Source organism: Trichosurus vulpecula, chromosome 1 (assembly GCF_011100635.1).
Source record: "Trichosurus vulpecula isolate mTriVul1 chromosome 1, mTriVul1.pri, whole genome shotgun sequence".
In the NCBI taxonomy this organism is placed as follows: Eukaryota; Metazoa; Chordata; class Mammalia; order Diprotodontia; family Phalangeridae; genus Trichosurus; species Trichosurus vulpecula.
Genome location: NC_050573.1, coordinates 409,034,141 through 409,057,017, shown reverse-complemented (window position 1 = coordinate 409,057,017; position 22,877 = coordinate 409,034,141). Strand labels below are relative to the sequence as shown.

The 22,877-nt window shown below is 36.5% G+C and overlaps 1 protein-coding gene across 5 annotated transcripts in view; it reads right to left on the bottom strand.

Annotated features, from left to right (window-relative positions):
- Positions 1–4,755: 4,755 nt before the first annotated feature.
- ZNF131 (zinc finger protein 131) overlaps positions 4,756–22,877 on the bottom strand; it is a 32,968-nt gene continuing 14,846 nt past the window's right edge. For 3 of the 5 annotated variants that reach the window (XM_036742050.1, XM_036742049.1, XM_036742051.1), the window contains 3 exons: positions 21,892–22,577; positions 9,784–9,914; positions 4,756–6,642 (listed from right to left, as the gene is read on the bottom strand). In XM_036742050.1, coding sequence (XP_036597945.1) covers positions 5,977–6,642; positions 9,784–9,914; positions 21,892–22,577 — 1,483 coding nt within the window. In that variant the 3' untranslated portion in view covers positions 4,756–5,976. Of the gene's footprint in view, positions 6,643–9,783; positions 9,915–21,891; positions 22,578–22,877 lie in introns of those variants that run through there. The other 2 variants (XM_036742052.1, XM_036742053.1) reach the window with 2 other exon arrangements.

The following is a 22,877-nucleotide window of genomic DNA, read 5'->3' as shown; positions in this document are numbered from 1 at the left end:
TTCCACATTTAAAAGGCAGTATTCTATTTCAAAACCCTTCCAGAAGTTTTTGGTTTTTTTTAAAGACTAGACCTGTGATGTCATTAGTATCTCAAATTCCAGGTAAGGAAACCTTCTACAACGCAAATCAGCACCTTCTCTGCAACTTAGATTAAGACAAGCTATTGCTTATTAAAAATCAGTGGGATTTTTCACATACAAAATTTTTTGAAGTTGGAAAAAAACTATGAGGTGAAAGAGTCAAATGGCATCACTTTATAGATGAGGAAATTGACAGAGAGGTGACTTGCCCAATGTCACATAGCCAATGGCTTACAGGCAAGGCTATCTAGATATTATGGTTTCCTATAAAGAGTTAAATATGGTCATTTCCCACATATTTGATGAGCTTCCTTGATTAATTACCCTATGCATTTTCCGGTCTTCTCCAAGTGAGGAGTAATTATGTTATGCTTTGTGTATACTTTCATTTTTGTTATCTGTCAGTTCTTTCCAGTTGAGATTTTTAGAATGATTGACAGTTTTGGTTGTAGTTATAAATGCCATTCATTATTGTGCCATGTGAAATCACAAGAAAGCATGAAGGCCAGTGTTATTTATTTGGTGTGGCAGACTGGGGAAGAGGATTGCCTACCTGCTCCATACAACTTGGAGATGTTAAAAATACTAAGGAAGCAATATTTATGAAGCACTTGTATGCTCAGCAGATAAAGAAATCTTCAGTTCAGGTGTAATAGTTCTTCAGACACATCAAACGATCTACACAGATAACTCTGGGAACATTCTAAGTCATACATTTTAATGGTTTCAATATCGAAAAGCTCTAAATTTAATTGCTAAGCACCATGTTTATGAGAAGGCAGCTTAATTTGATGAAGTTTAATTCATATGGTTTGTTTTCCATTTTAATCCTTAATAATGAATCCCAGGACCACCATTGTTTAGCCTAATTTATTACTATACATGAAAGTAGAAGCAGTTAAGCCTCGAATGCCTTTTGCAGTTCATATCAGATTCAGCGAGGGGCAGCTAGGTGGTGCAGTGGATGGAGTGTTGGGGCCTGAGTCAGTTAGACTCATCTTCCTGAGTTCATATCTGACCTCACATACTTAGCTGTGTGACTCTGGGCAAGTGACTAAGCCCTGTTTGCCTCAGTTCCTCAATTATAAAATGAGCCAGAGGAGGAAATGGCAAACCACTCCAGTATCTTCGCCAAGAAAACACCAAATGAAGTCACAAGAGTCAGACATGACTGAACATCAGAATCAAATTAGAACTTACATTTAGCTTACTTAAATGAATATCATACTTGAAATGAGGCCAACAGCAGTGTGTTAAGAGAAAGAGCACTTCTGGCTCTGCCCCTTACCACCTGCATTTCTGCAAGTCACTTCCACCCTCAGGCCTCAGTTTCCTCATTTGTAAATTGAAAGAGTTGGACTAGATGCTCTTGAAGGTGCCTTTCAATTCTAGAGTCTAGAACCCTCAAAATTGGGCAAATGTGAACTTGACATTTTAATTTTATGGATAAAAATGAATGCATTCATTGACACAGCTAAAACTGGAATATCTCAATTCTCTGAAGTTCCTGCGCCATGCTAACATGAACAGCTGGATTAGGATTAAAATCTACCCAGTTCTTAATCATTTATCATATCTATTTCTGGTCCTCAGGAAATAGCCCAAGCAATAGGAGTAAATTCTAGTCACAGCAGGACTTGTAGTTCTGGGGGAAAGCAGAACCTTAATAATACATCAACTGAAATTTTTATTACTTTCTATAGCCAAGTGGACTCCCGTAATAGCCTAATTCATCTTCCTGACTCCAGTTTCAACCACTCTGCTCTAACCTCCACAGAGGTAAAACTGACATTCCTAGTATGCAAATCGACTAAGTTCCCTCTTCTCAACCTTTCAACAGCTCTTTATTAGTCCCAGGATAAAATACAAAAATCTTCAGCCTGATATTTTAACGTTCTCCACAACCTGGCTCCTAATTTACCTTTCCAGACATATTTTGTATTCTCCCCCTCCACATACTCCCTGATCCCAACTAGATTTCTAACTATTCCTGATACATGATATGACATCTCTTGCCTCCTATCATTGCTCAAGTGGATCCCAAAGATCTGGACTTGAACTTCCTCTGGCCTCTGCATTACGAATACAGGGTTTTCACCCTTCCTGATCCCATGAAGTATTCACTTTCTCTTGAAATGACTTATTTACTTTGGATTTACTTATTTGCATAGAGGTAACATACATGGTCCTCCTGGAGGGCCTAATAAGGCATCCTGTGATAAGCACAAAATAAATGTTTGAATTTAGCATATGCAACAAATAAGACTTAGGTACCTTTATCTTCTCACAGTAATACTAGGTAAACCAATTTAACTACTAGGTGGTACAATGGATAAAATGCTGGGCCTAGAAATCAGGAAGAGTTCAAATCTAGCCTAGTACACTTATTAGCTGTGTATCCCTGAGCCAGTCACTTAACCCTATTTGCCTCAGTTTCCCCATCTGTAAAATGAGCTGGACAAGGAAATGACAAACCACTCCAGTACCTTTGCCAAGAAAACCTTAATGGGGTCACAGAGAGTTCGGCACGACTGATGAACAAAACAACTACTACTAAATACTAAGTTTCTCTGCCCTTCTTTGTGTGCAAAAGGATCCAAATAAGCCTTAACTCTGGTTCCTGCTTGAAGGTCCCCCAAGTCTGCACTCATAATGACACTGTAAAGCGTACTCGACTAAAAGGTCTTCACCAACAGATCCTAGTTTTGACCATTTTGGGGTTATGTCACTGTGCCTGTGAATTAGATCTTTAAAAATGTGAACTTTTTGAGCTGTAAAGGTCCTTACAGAGGCTATCAAGCCCTCTTTTTATAGATAAGAAAAGTGAAGGAGGTCCAAGGGGCACAGGCAGCAGGAAGAGAGTGGGGTTTTGAACTCAGATTCCCTGTTAGACCTGCCATGAGCTCAAGTAGTCTCCATTTAACATAGGTTAGCACAGGTTAGCACTCATATACAACGTGTTAAGAGTCCAAGATATTTACTACATTCAGGATTGGGGGGAGGGGGAAAAGAGAAAGCATTTCTTTCAAAAGATTTCTTCAAAAGTATAGGGAAAGTAGAGCTCTTCCCTAGAGAAGCACTGAGAACTATTTCACATTTCAAATTTACAAAGCCCTTTCCTCACAACAACCCTGTGAGGGAAGTTGTGTGGGATATTATCATCTTCATTTTACAGAAACAAAAGTTGAGACTTAGGGATTTTGCTAGTGTCCCACAGCTAGTATCAGAGTCAGCATCTGAACTTGGGTCTTCTTATTCCAAGTCTTTCCCCAACATCCCACCCCACTACTCATCTCCTCTAACAAATCTAAAGGCTTGTTCCTAAGGTTACATACAGTATCATTGTGCCTGGGAATAGGTATATGCTAACAATGTCAGACTCATGTGAATGGTTTTAAAAGTTAGCACATGATCCTTACATAAAACATTAAGAAGTAAAATGGCAACATTTTTGAAGCCAGTTTCTCATAACCATAAATGTATACTAGGGATCTCAAAATGTCTATTTACCTGACTTTGTAACCTAGTATAAAAGGGATGGTCAGGCTTATTCTTTGGTAACATGAAATGACTAACGAGTCTTCACTCTCCTTAGTGAACACCCAACTCCAAAAAAAATCACAATTCACAAGTACTTGGAGCTGCAGAATAGTTGTCTTCTCCCTGAGAGCCTTAAGGAAAAGGGGCTTGGGTGGGGGATGAGAATTATATATTTTGATGGGGTTTTTTTGGTTTTGTTTTAGGTCTTCTGATGAGAACTCTAACCTGGATTAGAATGCTTTGCCAATCTGAAAGTTCAGCGGCAACATCTGACCCTTCAATGTGCCTTTGGAGCTGATCTTCGTCTTATGAGTAGAGCTCTTGCAAGTAAAGGAGATTATGTTTAAAAATAAACCCGTTTCATACTTTGGCCTTCCCTATTGGTGCAACCAGAGCTATTTTCAGTTTCAGACTCACTAGATTATGACTAAGTCTTTTACATAATGTCTATGAGGACCTCTATCTGGCAAAGCTTTCATTACAGGTATTTCAGAACTCCAAGGTCTCATTGAATGCATACTCACTGAAAATAACATGTTAGTATATTTAATTACATTGCAATAAGTATTAAATGGCTCCATAATAATTCCTTTAAGTGAACAAGTTCTATAGAATAGTTACATAATGGCCAATGATATATACATAGAAGAATCTACATAAACTATATTGGCAAAATTCAACTCTTTTTGTTTACCACTCTGTACAAAGAGCTGAGTAGGTAATTTGTTTCTGTGTTTTACAGAGGAGGTTATCACTGATATTAGAATCACCTTAAATGATTTTAGTGGATGGTCTTCCCCATCCAGCACTTTGAAACCTACGTGGGAATTGTTAGTCATGCAATTTAGAATTCCATTTCCCTCTCCTTATTGGGCTGGTAAAAGATTCCAACCTGTGACAATAAAAATATCAAATAAAAACCAAATTAAAAAAAAAAAAGTTAAAACCAAAACAAGAATCATTTATTGAGCTTGGTTTGCTCCTTACTAAGAATTCTGCATCTGGGCTCATATTTGTAGTCACCAACTTAACCTTTTATGTACATTTTAAAAAAACTCAGAATCAGATACATGCATACACACAAGTAAACTATTAAAAATTAGAACCACAAAATATTTTTTAAGTTTACTTTAAAAGATTAAAATATCTCCTGAAAAAAAATATCTCCTGAATTTTTCAACAGATCAAGGAAATAATATCACATTGGTTTACTTTGTGTGGTTGGTTATAGTTTATTTTCCAAGTAATACTGATTAAAAATATTTACACTCCTACTTTTAAATCCACAGTTTAGCACTCATATATATGGCTTTAAAAGATTCAGCACAAGATCTTTACATAAGAACGGGGGAGAGGGGAAGGTTCCATTTCAAAACCAAAGCCTGATATATTATATACATATTTTCTCTGTACTTGCTTTTAAATACATTAATTTTAAATGATGCTTTTCTTTAATCTTTTTTCCATCTGGTGGTAAAATACTAGTGCAACTTTTTATCCAAACAAAATTTACCACAGATGCAGCCAAATCTCCCAATTGTAAATGGCCCTTTAAAAAAACTGCCACAGTATGAAATCAAATTGAAATGAAGAATTGGTAGCTAACAATTATAAGCAAAAATATAAAGTACTATAGCATTAATTACATTGCTCTTTGCCACACAAACCTTTAAAGAGCTAAAGAAGATTTGTAGAAGTTTAGTCAGTGTTGAAAAAGGCACATGGGTGTGGGTTTTATTATTATTACTATTGTTTTTGCATTCTGAAACTTTTAACACCATTTCTCTGTCCCTGCCGCAGAGCTGGTCTCACTGAACATTGGGGTGGGGAAGAAAAAAAAGCCAAAAGCTAAAATTTACCGCACAGTGACAAATGTGTTTTTGTTCATGCAGACCTGTGTTTTCTACATATTCTAACATGCATTAGAATACATGAACATGTATATGTATTCTAATGATTTCACATGTGATTTTATAATATGCAAAAATGTTTCAGGAAGGGCAATGACCTGGGAAAGAGGAAACTTTATCACAACGAAAGTAGCTACATTCATACCAAACAGTATAATAAAGTGGCAATCCACTTAAGTTTCCACTAATTAACTTTTCAAAACTACTCCACTTCTGGGAAAATTCTCTCCTCTGTGGCATTAAGTGAAAAGAAAAAAAAAAAAGAAAAAAAAAATCTGTTCTTGATAATACGAGCGGTTCAGCAGTATAGGAAATATTCTAGCTTTGGTCCACCTGTCTGTCTTCCTAAGGATAGTCACACTGCCCTTAGTTCAAAACCCCAAAATGTAAATTAAAAAAATATTCATTTGGTATTTCGTTCTAAAACTGGCACAGCTGTTCTGTCCTAGGTTTGTGTTTTTAAAGTTTGTCCATCTACCATTGGTTCAGTCTTTAAATCTTCACCTTGTTCGTGATCTTCCTTATTGGCCTCAGCAGCACCTGCTTGGCTCTGTTTACTCTCTTCTAATTCTCCCTGGTCCATGATTTCAGGGTCCCCTTGCGCTAGGTCAGCTTCTTCTAGAAGATCATCCTGTACTTCCATTTGCATTTGATTTACACGTTCAACATGCAGTTCTTCCACATGTACTTCAGTCCCTTCTTCCGTATGAATTCGACCTACTTCTAAGTAACTAACTTGGACCTGTTCTGGTAGCTCCTCCACCTGTGTGCCTTGCACCTGATTGTCCTCTAACAGATCTGCATGGACCTGTTCCACAGTTACTTGGGCTGAATCCACCTGGACCTGAAGGAGTGGCAACACATGCACCTTCCCCACTTGTTCTATAATAGTCATTGATGTCACAGGTTCCGTTTCCACTGTCTCTACAGAAAGAAGCTCTTCTGTCACTATTCGTTCTGAGATGTTGTGTATTTCCTTGAGATGCCTCCTTAGTTCATTTCCTTGCATAAACCACAAGTCACATAAGGTACAATGGTTGGGTTTATCTCCTGTGTGTATTACCAAGTGATCTTTGAACTGGTCCCAGCTGTTAAACACACTGTTACAAACCTGAAATAATTAAGCACATGACAAACTTTCAAACTAATGTACATTATTTTTAAAAGAACATTCCTTAAAACAAATTCTGAAGTGTCAGGAATATGATGAATTTACTGCAAAATAATTAAGTTAAAAAATTTTTTTCTTGCTTTCATTATTGGACACATTTTGCATATGTGCACAAAACATCTTTCAAAAAATATTAAAAGCTACCTCAATGCCCATTGGATATAAATTATGAAATAGGGAGGATTTTCTATCTCACAGGGTTTCGAGGCAAATGATTTGCACTATTATTACATGTCCGAGTTCAATTTTTGACAAAAGACCAATATTGTTAAAAACATAACTGCAAAATATGCCAACAGGGAATATTCTGATACGTCATTTCTTAGTTAAAATAGGGAAATACATACAAGTAGAATTTTAATTTAGAAAAAATAAAATGCTACTCTAAGGAAACTATCTAGATGGGAAGAGAATTTTGAGATCTCAACTATTTTAACTATTTCTTGAACTAACAAAAAGTCATATCCCTGTGCTGATGGTATGAGACATAAAACTACTACTTGGTTCCCCATGCTGAAAGTCACAAATAGTGAATAAAGGACAAACTCCTTGGCCTAGCATTCAAGATGCTTGATATAGTGTCAACCTACTCTTCCAGCTTTATTGTCTACATATAACCTGAGCTCCAAATCAGACTACTTATTTCTCAAACATGCCTTCCTTTTACTGTCAGTGCTCATCTCTTCCTCTGAAATTCTATGGCACTAATTACATACTATCTTTCATTATAATTATTCATATATTAAAACTCTGAGATCTTTGAAGTCAGAGAACTGTGCCACTTTTCATACTTGTATCTCTAGTGCCTAGCACAAAACAGATACTTAGTATTTGTCAACTTGAATTGTTAAAAATAGTATGGAAGATTAAAAAAAAGTAGACTGTAAAGCTCTGGGGGCAGAGGCAACATCTTAGATTTTCAATGAATTTTTTTAAATAAAAAATTTCATATGAACAGGAATTTATGTTTTCTCTAAATTTTCTCCCAGACACATGATTTCCATTGAATCTTACTAAAAGTTGAAAATTGAATAAGAGAGGGATCTTTAGAGGGCAGGGTGAATAGGTCAACTGGGAGGTGTATAGAAGGGTGTTTAGATTTATAGTAAAGGGAGGATAAGGGAGGGATCCATGAAGGCGGGGTAGGTTAAGTAACAGGAGGGCAAGATAATGGGTAGAAGTAGAGGAGTCAGGAGGGATAGGAAATAAGAGATATTCATAGACAAAAACAAAAACCAAGAGTAGAATTTGTTAGGGAAACTCTGTCTATGTGCGTATGTATGTATATATATGTGTGTGTGTATGTATATATCAATACCTATATACCTATCTGTTTAATTGTAGCCTTCTGGGGATGGGGCGAGGAAGGGGGGAAAAACAACAAACTAGAAAGTACACAGTAGAGAACAAAAAAAGCCTGGAAAAAGAAAAGATGGACAGTTTTCAACACAACGTGTAGTATTCATTATACAGGCTTTCTTGAAATGGAAATTTATTGCTACATATTTTGAATCCTCTCTTACGTTCTGTTGTGCACATGACATGCTTTTTTTTCCTTTCCTTATTTTGTGTTAAAGTTTCAATATTTAAGTTTATAATGTCTTTTTCTTTTCTCTATTGTGCATTTAAGTCTAAAATTTTAAAAAAGAAAAAAGATGAAAATTTAAATGAACAAAGGAATTGAGGTGCTGATGGACAGGGAACTCACTAATGCATAAACTGACTACATTAGGAAAATTCCCTTGCAAGAAATGAAAGTTATAATTATGAAAAGACTAAATTAGTCTAACAACTCTTAACTACTCCATCTGGAATAAGGAACCTATATATTCAGGTACTGAAAAATACTGGGACCTTTTTAGATAGGACAGCAATTTTCTATTCAAAGAAATATAACAGTGGTCATTCTTGATTTATGTAAGAGGAAATGTTCTCTAAAATTAAATTTGAGGTAGTTACAATGTTTTAAGTTATTGAAAGCCTTTCTTTAAAGAATTTAATTACCAAATAAAAATAAAATGAGACTGTACTTATTCAGTGTCTGGCATAAAATTTCAGTATTTATAATCAGCTCTTTCCTCTCCTTCCTGAATATTTAAAAGCAGTAAGAGGTGTGAATTCTTGCCTCATTTTTGGTGAAAAGAAGTCAAGTCTTGTTTTTAACCCAATCCCTTGGCATTGTGTTTGTGTGCTTGTTCCAGAACTGAAATCTGTTACATCGTTAAAAGAAATCAAGACACACATTAATGAAAGAAAATGGCAGCTAATAAAATCCTTAACATGTTCAAGCTTTCTATAATGACTGACTTTGGTAAAACAGTTTTCAATAATAGTTGGCACACAAAGATAACTTACAAAAAATATGAGATGGTACTGAGGTACACAAAATTCAGAGAACCATTAACAGAAATAGTCAAGAAAAGAGAAGGCAATCAGGCTGCTCTAAATATAGATCCCCTAATAATTTGCTATCTATTCTTAGCCAAGCTACTCTACATTTTCAGTTTTGTTCTTTCACTTCAAACGTACAGATTCAACAAACAGATCTCCTGTAATATTATACACATTTACATCTATGTGTATCTTAAGTGGTCCTACGATATTCTAAAACTAGCAATAAATAGAAAGTAAGAGTGACATATTTCCCTAGGCTAACAAGATTAAAACCCACAGAATAACTGGGACACATATAATATAGGGAAATATTTCAGCTATCAGACGGTTGAGCTAATGGCTTAGGTGGACATAATGAAGTAAGTGAATTTTTCAATATAAAGTACCACTCCAAGAGCTGTTATTATCTGGAATTACAGAACTCTTGTAATAGTTCTGGAAATTTAGGGAATAAAAATCTCTGTGCCCCGGGTTGAGCTAATCTTTCTTCCACTTGCCACCAAAGGCCAAAATAGTGGTCTTGCTTCTTATCCATTTCTAAACCTACCACCTTAATTAAACCTTTTCCTTCAGTTCTGACATCCTAAAAGCAAGAGGGGAAAACCCCACAAGGTCTCACTTTCAAATATTTACAAGAAAGACTCCCTGTGTAAAGAAAAAGGGAGGGAAAAAGCAAACCCCACATACCTGACATTCATAAAGCTTCTTTCTTCCTTTTTTAGCCCCCACACCAGATTGGCATGCAGTCAGATGACATTTGAGTGTGCTATTCCTAGCAAAACGTTCATGGCAATTTGGACATTCGAAAGGTTTTTCACCTATTAAAAAAGAGACAGAGAAATAGACACACAAATTAAAGAAAACAGGAATAGCAAGATCACTTCAAAGATTGATTTTGGCATTCTTTGTAACTGGATTGTGAAAATGCACTGGAGTTTCAGGACATGGGAAATTTGGTGAAGTTCTTACAGAATCTGAAAAAGGGAAAACATAGCAGTATTATTCAGGACTTGAAGTTTTTTAAGAGTATTGCAATGATACCTGTTGATGAAGCATCCTTAACTTGGACCCACATTCCTTTAATGATCTTCTAATTTTTTCTTAAGTAAAAATATCAACTGAACAAACTCTGTCCTATCAGTAATACATTTTGGGGGGAAGGGTTACATGTATCACTAGTGTTAACATCTGCCCGGAGGTGGCTTAATCCTGAAGAATTTTAGAGCAAGAAAGCATCTGAGATCATCTAGTCCAATGTCCTCACATTACAGATCAAATTAAGGTTCACTTAGCATAGCAGGTTATCAATGTTTATGCTTAACTATCATTGAAAGGTACAAGGACAGACATACAGACAAACATTTGTCTGTTATGTGGAAAAGGAATTAAGCTTATCTTGCTTCCTTGCTGAGGGAAAAACTAGGACAGAGAGACAGGTTTCAGGTTCAATGTAAGGTAAAAATTTCTAAGTAGAGGTATGCAAGAAGAGAATGAATTTAGGAATCAGTAAGTACATTCACTAGAAGTCTCCAAAGGAAGCATGGATGACCAGTTCTTAGGACACTGCAGAAGGGATTCTTGTGCACATATGGATTTCACTAAGAAATGATCCCTCAGATTCTTCCAACTCTGAGATTACTGATTAAGTATTTTAAAGTCAGTTAGATTTTTAGTATAAAATGATTACTTTTGAACTATGCCCAAAGGGCTATAAAACTGTATACCCTTTGATCAAGCAATACCACTACTAAGTCTGTATTCCCAAAGAGATCATAAAAAAGGGAAAAGGACCCACATGTACAAAAATACTTGTAGTAGCTCTTTTTGTGGTGGCCAAGGATTGGAAATTGAAGGGATGCTCATCAACTGGAGAAGGGCTGAACAAATAGTGGTATAAGAATGTAATGGAATACTACTGTTCCATAAGAAATGGTGAACAGGTGGATTTCAGAAAAACCAGGTAAGCCTTTGATGAACTGATAGAACTGGGAGGAAATTGTACACAGTAACAGCAACACTGCGCTATGACTGACTTGTTAGGCTTGGCTCTTCTCAGCATTGTAATGAACTAAGGCAATTCTAAAAGGCTCATAATAGAAAATGGTATCCACATTCAGAGAAAGAACTATGGGGTCTGAATGCAGATCAAAGCATACTATTTTTTTTTCCTTTCTCGTGGTTTTCCCCTTTTGTTCTCATCCTCCTTTCACAACATAACTAATGTGGAAATATGTTTTTAAAAAAAGTACTGAGGCTGATAGACTTAAAAAAAAAAAGAAATGATGAGCAGATAGATTCCAGAAAAACCTGGAAAGACTTACATGAACTGATGCTGAGTGAAGTGAGCAGAACTAAGAGAGCACTGGACGCAGCAACATTGTGCAATGATTAACTATGATGGACTTAGCTCTTCTCAGCAATACAAGGACCCAAGACAATTCCAAAAGACTCATGATGGGAAATGCTAACCATATCCAAAAAAAGAACTAGAGTCTGAATACAGATTAAAGCATATTATTTTCACTTTTTTTGTTTTTTTCTTTCTCATGATTTTTCCCCTTTGTTTTAATTCTTCTTTCACAACATGGCTAATGTGGAAATATGTTTAACATGACTGTACACCCATAGCCTGTATCAGGCTGCTTGCTGTCTTGGGGAGCAAGGCGCAGGAGACGATGGGAGGGAGAAAAATTCGGAACTCAAAATCTTGACAAAAATGAATGGTGAAAACTATCTTTACATGTAATTGGAAAATAATATTAAGAAAAAAAAGAAACTGCATTTAACAAAAGCTGACATCAATACAGCACTTGAAAGCTTACAAAGCACTTCACATACATGATCTCATTTGATCCTTACAACATTTAAGACTGTATACTGTGGATACTATTATTCCCACTTTATAGATGAGAAAACTGAGGTACACAGGCACTAAGTGACTTTTCCATTGTAAGTACTAGAAGCAGGATTCAAACCTGGGTCTTTGACTCCAACTCCTTCCACCATACCACCACATAATTCTCCACTAGTTGCAAACCACTGGACTGGGGTAGATAGCCAAACACAAGGTAATGTGCTCGCCCAATAATAGTTATTGTATTTGGGAAGGGGACATAATTGCTGTCTAGAGGATTATCTTTCCATTTAAAAACCTTATGGTAGCAAAAGGTATATTGCTTAAAGCAATTATTTAGGCACAAGCGATGATACCTTCCAGAGGCAAGCATGTAGTATTATGTAAGTGTTTCTAGTTTTTTCCCATCTACACACTCATGCCCAGTTATATGGCCACCTTACATTTGTGGGGCACTTTTATGTTTTACAAAATACTTTCACACCTATGATTTTAAATGAGATCATGTATGTAAAACATCGCATAAATGTGAGCTATGATTACTGTACTTGATTCTCATAGCACTATGTGAAATAGGTTGGGCAGGGATCACCCCCATTTCATAAATGATGAAATAGAGAGAGGGTATGTCCAAGGTCCTTCAGTATAGTGAATCCAGAGTCGACCTTGCCAACATATGAGGCTGCCTCTCTGGCTATCCTACTATATCTGAAAGGGAGCAGGAATCAGAATTCTCGGCCTAGATTACAGAAACTACCAAACAATAGTTCTGGGTACTGGTTTTGTTTTGTCCTTTAAAAACAATTACTGAAGTTTTAACTGTTTACAGATAACTGTACTATTCTACTTATATTCATCCTAAAATAATTAGTTTATTAAGGTTAAATATCTTCTTCTAAAAAGTGCCCTCTATCTTCAGGTTCAGTGTTAGTTCACTGCACTTGAACAACCCAAACAGCACGAAGCGAAGTAACTTCAAAGGAGTGGGCAGATGACGCATGATCCAATTCATCTGGGTTAAGTGCTCTAATCTCTTGTGCTGACCCTACCTTGTTTCACCCCCAAGTCAACTCTGATCTCTCACTAAATTAGAGGAAGTTAGGAGAATATACCAATGTTTATACTGAAATCTACAGCACTCTACAGACCAACAAAATACAGCACGCCTCGAAGAGCAAACATATACGGCAATCTTAATTGGACAAACCTTGGCCTAAGGGATAGTCAATTACAAACTAAGCTAGTTCCCTGAACTTCCTGAATAGATTCTGCTAGTAGATGATGGGGGAAAAAAATCTCACCTGGTTCTTTAACATGTAAACAATTGTGCCAGGTTCTGCATGTTCTTGTATACAAGAGAAAAACAATATAATGCTGTTTACCATAGTCTACCTCCGTTTCAAATGGATTCTAAAACCTAACTAGAATTAAAATTCTCTATTTTCTTTATTTTATTTCATTTTATTTATTTTATAAAACCGTATGTCAGTTATTGTCCTCTATTACAATAATTATTGCTTATGCTGCTTCAGACAGTTTACAAATGCTGTATGGGCTTTGTATAGACTAAAAAATAAAATGGCAGTTGAAAGTTTTGCTATAAAACTTTAAGTCTGTGAAGTTCAGAAGGACAAAATTGTTTAAATTGTTCTCTCTACAGCACTTCTCTCTCTTCCTCTTGAATTTCTTCTTTTCTTGGTTTCCAAGAACTTGTTCAGTCCCCAGTGTTTCAGTGGCTTTTAAGTCTCTCTTGATAGATGATCAACCATCTCTCAAATCTTTACTATGGATGATTCTATCCTTCGCTCTCTCATCCCCTTTCTTTTCTATCCCCCTTCTTACTTCACTTATCAGCTCTCCAACAGGTTCAATTGTCATCTCTATGCAGGTATGTAATAACAATTTAGGTTCGAAGAACTTTCCCACCCATTAATAGGCCATGTGGTCTGCTTAACGTCACAGGAAGCCTAAGTTACATGTGGTGAGAGGAGCTTGCTGGGAGGAAAAGGAAAATGTGTTACAGGAAATGCTCAGAGAGCAGTTAGAGCTGAGGGAAAGAGCAGATGTGCTAGCTGTGCTGGGAGTGTGTTTGTGGAAAGACCCCAGCAGGGAGGGCAGAAGCTTATGGGATGGAGTGGTTCTCTGCTGTGATATTGTGTATTGAGTTCTTGGCTGTTGCGATAGATTTGGGCTCATTGGTTTTGAGATCTGGTTCTCTGGTGTCTGAATAAATGGTTTACTTCTACCTTCTATGTGGAGTTTCTCATATTTTGTGATATAGAACCACACAGGCATTTTGACAATTTTCATCTGTACTGTGATTATTGCCTTGCTAATACAAGGTGAATTCTAAATCTATATATCTAGCATACTCTTTCACCAGAACTCTAGTCATACATCATCAAATGCTTGCTAGACATGTCCTCCTGGATGTTCTGCAGACACTTCAAACAATGTTCAAAATAGAACAAAATACTGCCTCCACAATTAAATCTACACCTACCACTGAGAAGCCTTCTGTTTCATACTGGTTTACTATTCCCTAAATTTGTAACCTTAAAAATCATCCTAGACTTCCCCATTCCTTTCTATAGCCAACCAGTTCCCAAGTATTGACTCTACCTACATATTATGTCTCCTCTATGCTCGCTTTAGTGAGTATAGTATCACTTTAATTCTGGTCCCCATCGCTTTTTTTTTGAATTATTGCATAGTCTCCTAATTGGTTTCCCTACCTCCAGTCTCTTCCCTTTCTAATCTAACTTCCACACAGTAAAATAATCTTCCTGAAGCACAGGTCTGACTGTGTCACTCCCTTTCTCTGACAACCTTCAGTGGTCCCCCCATTACCTCTGGAATTAAAGGCCTTCCAAAAACTTGCTCCTGAATATAGTTCAGGCTTTATTTGACATTACTCATAGACATGCATTCAGTATTCCACCCAAAAGCCTATATATAATCTCACGCTACCCCCAAAATTTAGCAAAACATCTCCTACCTCCATGTATTCACACAGGCCATCTTTCTTACTCTGAATGTACTCGCTCCCTCATCTTTACCTCTCAAAATCTTTCTTTTCAGGGTTGGCTCCAGTGCCTTGAAGCCTGTTCCTCAGTTGTTAGTGCCCTTTCTCTTAATTTACCTTGTATTATACTATTTATACATGGAGTGTATTCTGGAATGTAAGCTCCTTAAGGGAAGTGACTATTGTTTTTTATTTTGTATTCCAGGTGCCTTGATCAAAGTAGCTGCTTAATACATATCTAAATTGGACAAGAAATTCTTACAGTGCTCATATAACAGCTTAGCAAACAGGACTCTATCAGGATAGATGCAGCCTATATACAAGTGCTGCAAAAGATGAAGTAGAGAAATGCTGTGGAGATCTTAAACTCACTTCAATGCAAAGTTAGGCATAGGAGAGGATGATGAACCTACGCTTGGAAAACGTGATTCAAAATCAAGAAAATAAAGAAGTCAAAGGCAAGAAGACTGAACAGAATCTTCATAACTTTTCATCACATTTTCTTCAAGAAAAGTGGTATAGATTTCCATAGCAAAGGAAAACATTTAAAGATTTTTGGCACTCTAATGAACGCAGTGATCAACTGTGGCTTCACAGATTTGGGGGCTGAAGTACACCTCTTGCCTCTAATCATAATGGTGCTGGCATGGAAGGCATGAAAGGAAGCATACACTGTCACGCATGACTGATGTGTGATTTGGCTTATGTATTCATCTGAACTGTATTGGCTTAACTGTATTCATCTGTCACAAAAAAAGTTCTTTTGAGGGGGAAGGGGAAAAGGGAGAGGGGATGTCATGTTTTTAAAAGAGCATAAATAAGGGGCAGCTAGGTAGTGCAGTGAGTAGGGCACCAGCTGTGGAGTCAGGACCTGAGTTCAAATGGGGCCTCAGACACTTGACACACTAGCTGTGTGACCTAAGGCAAGTCACTTATCCCCAATTGCCCTGCCTTCCCCCCTGCAAAAAAAAAAAAAAAAAAAAAAAAGAGCATAAATAAAACCCAGGGCAGCTAGGTGGCACAGTGAATAGAGCACCAGCCCTGGAGTCAGGAGGACCCAAGTTCAAATCCAGCCTCAGACACTTGACACACTTACTAGCTGTGGGACCTTGGACAAGTCACTTAACCCCAATTGCTCTGCCCTCCCCCCTTCCAAAAAAACAAAAACAACCAAAAAAAGTTGGCCAAAATTGGGGGGAAATGAATTGCATGGTACGCACCAGATCTATAGTGCCTTCCATAATAAAATATAATAAAGTCATTGCTTAACTCATTATAAATGTAGCAGTTATTTCATTTTATTTATTTTCATTTAAAAACATTTTTCTAAGAAGACATACACACATTTCACCAAAGTGCTAAAGAGGTCCACAACACAAAAAAAAGATCAAGAACCTCTGTGGTAAATGAAGACTACTGGCTACATAATTGTTTCATAAAACAGTGAAAAGTAGGTGTGAAGGAGACAAGTCTACAAAGAGCTTGGTATGAGATTCAAATTATGTCAAAAATACATATAGATTAAACCAGGAGGACTAAAATGGAATAGATTATAGTGACTTACTGTCATCCATACTGGTAGTGAAACCAGTACATTTTAGATTCTAATTCCTCAGTATCTGATATGGCATGTATGGAAGCAGCAATACCATTTAAAAAAAGTTAGAAAAAACACCTGGAACTAACCAAACACATATGGAAGCAATTTATACTGGAGGCAACACAGTATTAAAGGAACTCAAGAGTTGGTTTTCTAGATCTCCATGGAAAAATTTCTTTAAACAAGAGAAAAGATCAGACTGCAATTTTGCCCCAACAGGGCAACTAAGAACCAAACAGCTAGCACAACTTAACATTCTCAGTTCTATAATATTTTTATAATGATAGCCTATATATGGATGTAGGGTAGCCTTGAAAAAAACAAGGTATGGATAAGCTTTCACAAGTGCAGTTACATAACTAAGAGGTAAAAAGACTACAAAAGCTTACTCTATTTCTTATTGACTGAAAAAAAATTTATCCAACAGGACAAAATATAGTCTTGAAGGTTCTACCTCTGAACCCCTCACACTACTAGATTCTACCTCCATCTCTTATATCCAATGCCTTCTCTCCAACCATATAGTCGAAGACTTCATTATCTCTCACCTATACTATTACTATAGCCTCTTAATTGGTCTCCATGCTTCTAGTCTCTCTCCTCTCCACACACCTGCAAAAATAATCTTCCTAAAAAGGCACGGGTTTGACCATGGCACCACTTTAAAAGCATTTACTGGTTCCCTATTGACTCTAAGATAAAATACCAACTTGGGCAGGCATTTAAGGAGCCACAATTTGGCGCCTATCTATCTTTCTAGGTGCATTTCATATTATTCCTTTTCCCACATTCTACAATGTAGTAAAAATTGAACAACTATCTATTATCTGAACTTATTATTTCATCTCCCAGCTTTGCACAAACCATTTCCCCATTCCTGGGATGCCCTTGCTCATTTCTTCCTCTGAGAATCTTTATCTTCCTTCAACATTCAACACAGGTGCTGCCTCTCTTTGAAGTATTCTCTTCTCTTCCCAGCTAAGTCTTCTCTCCCTCCACAAATTACATTGTGCTTACTCTGTATACATATTGTCATCTGCCAAGCAGAACACAAGACCCTTGAGGTCAAAGACTTTTGCTTTTGTCTTTATATCCCAACACCTAACAGGGCCCTGTATAAAATAAGCACTTAATAGCTTTATTGGATTGTAAATATGTGGAACATACTCTTCAAAATGAGGTTAGAAGCTTTCTACCAAGTTTACTTTGGCTCTATCATCACATCCTTAATCTACTAAATCAAAAATTAGCCATCATACCTGTTCTTAACATAATAGGTGGTAGATATTATAAGTATTATCACCCTGTTATACATACAAAGAAACTAAAAAGTACATGGAGAACAAATGATTTTCATATTCCTATAAAAACAAGCCAACAGAAGAACTAACATTGGAACCCTGCACTGCAACTCTTTGGCTATTTCTCACCTTTAGATACAAAGGCCTACCAACATTATTCAGTAGACCAGTGGCAAATAATGTTCCTTCCTTATTTGTTTTGGGAAAGGGGAAGGCAGATTCTTCTAAGGGGAAAAAGGGTTATAATGGTCTCCTTTTCTTTCCACAAATAACTGCTGAAATTCTTAAAAAGTCTTCTGGACTCTTCATAGACTATCTGAGCTAGAAGGACCTCAAATCCATCTAATCAAAGCAGTACTCAAACAGGAATTCCCTCTACAACAAAACCAAAATATGGATGTCCAGCCTTTGCTTTAAAATCTTTTGTGAGGAGGACTTCATTCTATTTCACTACAGCGATCATAATTAGAGATGATCCTTGATTTCCTCAAATAAATTTAAAATGCTACAAGTTTCACAGATCATCAACTCAAGTTACTTGTTTTATGGATTCACTCTTGAGTGAACTGTGACTTCTTTTCTTTCTTCCTCTCAGATGGGTTCTACACTACTAACTAGGGACTAAGGGACACATACGTAATTTCTCTGGGGATGTGTGACCTTGAGAATCGGTTTTCATATTATAGCTGTTCTCATCTAATACAATGAACTCCTAAGTATTTGATCTATCATATTTACTAGCATAGTTCTTTCCCATACCCAATCTAAAATTCAGGTCTGGAAGCTTAAGTACAGTTATAATGCTAGAAGATGGTACATAATAAGTGAAGGAAAAAAGGAAAATCAAGATAGGTAAGAAAACATAGGCTAAAGAAAGGTGAGTAGCTGAAAACATAGAATGCTGACTGCCTCCCCCCACCTTATCTATGCTATTTGAAGACAAGTAGCTAAGTGCTATTTGCTTCTTTAATTTAACCCTATCTACCCCAAAATTCTCTGCTGGCACAAGAGCAGCTATTTCAAAAGGGAACATGATTTATGAAAACATTTTCCTTAGTTTTCTTCTGTAATGGGAGAGATAAAGATATTTGAAGTTTTTTTTTTTTTAAAAAGAGGAAATGAGAAATTTGCCAGTTTAAAAAATGGCAAAATTGCATACACACACACACACACATTTTTTAAAAGCATTCTTCAGACTAAATTTATAGGGTCCTTTATCACTCAGGTTTTCTAATTTGCTATGAGTTACTTTTTTGAGGAAATGTAGTTTTGACACTTTGTTACAATCCACTTTCTCAATGTTGGTGACAGACTACAGATGGATAAACTGAAACCCACAAAAAATATCAGAACCTATTTCAGGCAATAGTTTCCACACCTCCCTAACGATGGATTTTAAAAATCAGAGCATCTAAGAAACTCAAAATTGGTTTAATTTCTTTTATTTCTTCTGCCACCTTCTGGTGAAGCAGTACAACAGTCAAAAAGATATTCAAGGCAAAGGAACACTGGGTCTGGATAACTGATAACTGAATAATCAACCCAGACTTTAATAACTAACATTTAATTGGGTTTAAATAAGAAAATAAAGATCTAAAATTTTTATTTTGCCCTAACAGATTGTCTTTTTTTTTAATTGGCCAGTAGACAAGTCTAGAAGCACTGTTGTGCCTCCTACGGAGAACAGCACCATGATGAGACTAAGATATGGTATGGAATTCCCTAGAAAGCTGCCCAAGACACTTAGAGGTTAAATGATTTGCCCAGGCTCATGTAGCAATTAAGTGTCAAGAGTGAATATCTGAATCCAAGTTTTCTAAACTCCAAAGTTGGTACTCTATTCATGCTACCTCTAGCCAATATAAAAACTCATTTACATAGCATTTAAAATTCACAAAATAAGAGTGAACATTAGAGATATGGATGATTCTTTAACTATTTCCAAAATGTTTTTGAAATGTGAAATTACAACCAATAGAGGCTGATGAAAAGTACAGTCAATTCTGCTACATAAAGCTTGTTTCAAGAATGTGTTCTGATGCAACTGACAATTAGGGAACATTTTGAGCATGGCTTGAATTTCAAGTTTCTTTCACAAGAAAGCTGGAGAATGAAGAAAACTGCACCACCTCACAATAATACACAAGCTGCAACCTTCAAATGCCCATTTCTACAAGCAAATTTCAGCTACTTGTCAAGTTAATGTGCAATATTTATCGTCTAACTTTTGGTGCTTCAGTAGCAGCTGAGGACTCTGCATCTCTGCTCCCCATGTCCACCATGGTCTCCTGCCCAGTACCAGGCCCAGAACTACTTGCATAAGACTTTGCCAACCCAAAATGAGGAGTGCAGAACCAAGGCCACAGATAGCTCAACACTAGGGATGCTGTCACTATTTATCGTGTTATTTATGTATTTCTTAACCATTAAGATAATATAAAACTGTTCTAACATTTTTATAGATTGCTTTTATTTTTACATGTCTCTGATGAAATTTTTCAGTACTCATCCCAACCTTTCTACCCCCATAAGCACCTGATTTTTATTGTGCAATTCTGCAGAGCATTTTTTAGGAATTTTGGGAATGCATTATATCAAGGTATGGCAGAACTGATTGCACATGCCAAACATTTGATGGGGAGAAGGGAAAATGATGCTAGAACCACCTACTTACCTTTTTACCTTGTCAGAACAGAAAAATAGCCCCATTCCTTTACTAAAATTTAAGCATAATTTTACTAACTTAATATACATGAATTAATTCCAAGAACTTATCAAGCATGCATATACCCTGTCACTGCTCATTGCTGATTAAACACTAAAAAGAAATCTTATATTAAAAGGTGAGGTTGCTTCATATAAAGACCTGGCCTACAAATAGTTTAGGGACATAATATCAATTAACATTTTGACTCTGTATATAGTCAATAGGCATCACTACTTTAGAATCACTACAGCTAATATCTTTGAAAATTAAAAAAAAAAAAAAAAACAGGGCAGCTAGGTGGCGCAGTCAGTAGAGCACCGGCCCTGGAGTCAGGAGGACCTGAGTTCAAATCCGGCCTCAGACACTCGACACAAGTACTAGCTGTGTGACCTTGGGCAAGTCACTTAACCCCAACTGCCCTGCCAAAAAGCAAAAAAAAAAAAAAAAAAAAAAATTAAAAAAAACTTTACATAAAGGCATGAAGGAAAAATAAAATTAAAAACCTTTCATGCTACATATAGTAAGCCTGATTTTACTAGTTTCATGAGATAGTCATGCAAATCTCCATAATATCAAACCAATGAGGAGTTTCAGGGACAGTGGATCACCGATGCCATCTTCAAATGGATGAAAGGTAGAAAAATGTTTGATTGGTCTTTGGAGGTAGTCTAACCTTTCCAAGGACATTTTATTGTAAAACTTCACATCTTTTAATGGGCAAAGGCATATACCTATTCCTTCTACCATACCAAGTCAAAATTCCTAGAGAAAGTATTACATTCCCAGATTCCTATCTCCTAATTACTAAGACAGAGAAGGGAAATATTTGAATATATTTTGAGGAATCACCCAAAACACATACCAGATGTTAACAGATGGCTGGAGTAGACATTATAGAAAACAAGCAAGGGAATGGCTAAGAAAATTTCATTGAAATTAAGATTTCCTAAAGCACTTTGAAAAGCTCTTATTCTCTTATAAATTAAAACTACCACTCTTCATTTGTAGTCTCATTGTACTTTATGTTCTTCCCCTCCTCAAAAAAATATCTAAAATAAGCAAGGTATAAAATTAGTAATTATTTTGGCAAGTTGATAATGACTTTGTTTAAAAACAGCTTGGATATTAGCAATAAAAAAATCTTAGCAATATCAAGGGGAACAGAAAGTAGAAAATGTGTTTGGCATAAATCTCCCCCCTGCCTTTTGAAATAGCAACCATTTTGCCAAAAGTTTCAAGGTTATGTCTGGGGGAAAACAATCTGTTATATACAACTGATATAGATAAGGAGAAAAAAAGAAAAATTACCTGTATGTTTGCGAAGGTGTTCTTTAAAATGCCCAAAATGATCAAACTGTTTGTCACAGTACTGACATACATGAATTTTTTTCCCTGGTCGCTGTTTCTTGCTGGCTCCACCTTCCTCAAGGTGGTAACAGGTGAGATGCTGTTTCCATGCGCTTTCCCGAAGATACCTTTTATTGCATATGTCACACTTGAAACTCTCAGTGGAGTGTGATTTCATGTGTTCCTTAAAATGGTAAAACAATTTAAATGAACGGTTACATTTTTCACAATGGAACAAGTTGTTCACATGTGACAGCTGAAGTTCCACAATTTCAATACCTTCTACCTGTTTGCTTGTGGGATCAGATGCACAGCCATCTTCTTCTTGAATCTGCCCCTTTCTATCACCTTGACGGTACTTGCTGGTAATATCAGCCAACAAAGCCAAAGCAGAATCATCAGAGGAACCAGTGCTCTGTATGTACTTTATAGACTGTTCTGCAGAAGCTACTTCTTCCAGAGTTTCTAGGCCATCTTCTACTTCAATTGTCCCTTCAGTAATCTCCACCTCAATTTCCACAGGCTCTGATTCTGCAGAGGGTAACGATTCAGTGATAACATTGGAAGTTTCAGCAATCTTCCTCTTTTTTGCTTCATTTTTTCCTGTTGTTGCATTTTCCTCTAGTGGTGAGGAATTTTCTTTGTTCCTAAGATGCATGAACAATGACAGCGTATGGATCATTAACTTATATGACACCCATTGCTTCTTGCAAAATTAGTACCATGAGCCTTCCTATGGGGAATATGTTGAAACAAGCAATGATGTAATTCCCAGCAGTACTAAAAGATCGCAAGCATTTTGATTTTTAGAGTCATTCCCCTATTCTACACCAAGAAAGTACAGAGATGTGGATTATCACCAACTGTTTTGTGAATAGTGTTTAAGTTATCTTAATCCAAAAAGCTAGACTATATACACTACACAGTAAAAATACACTCTATGCTAT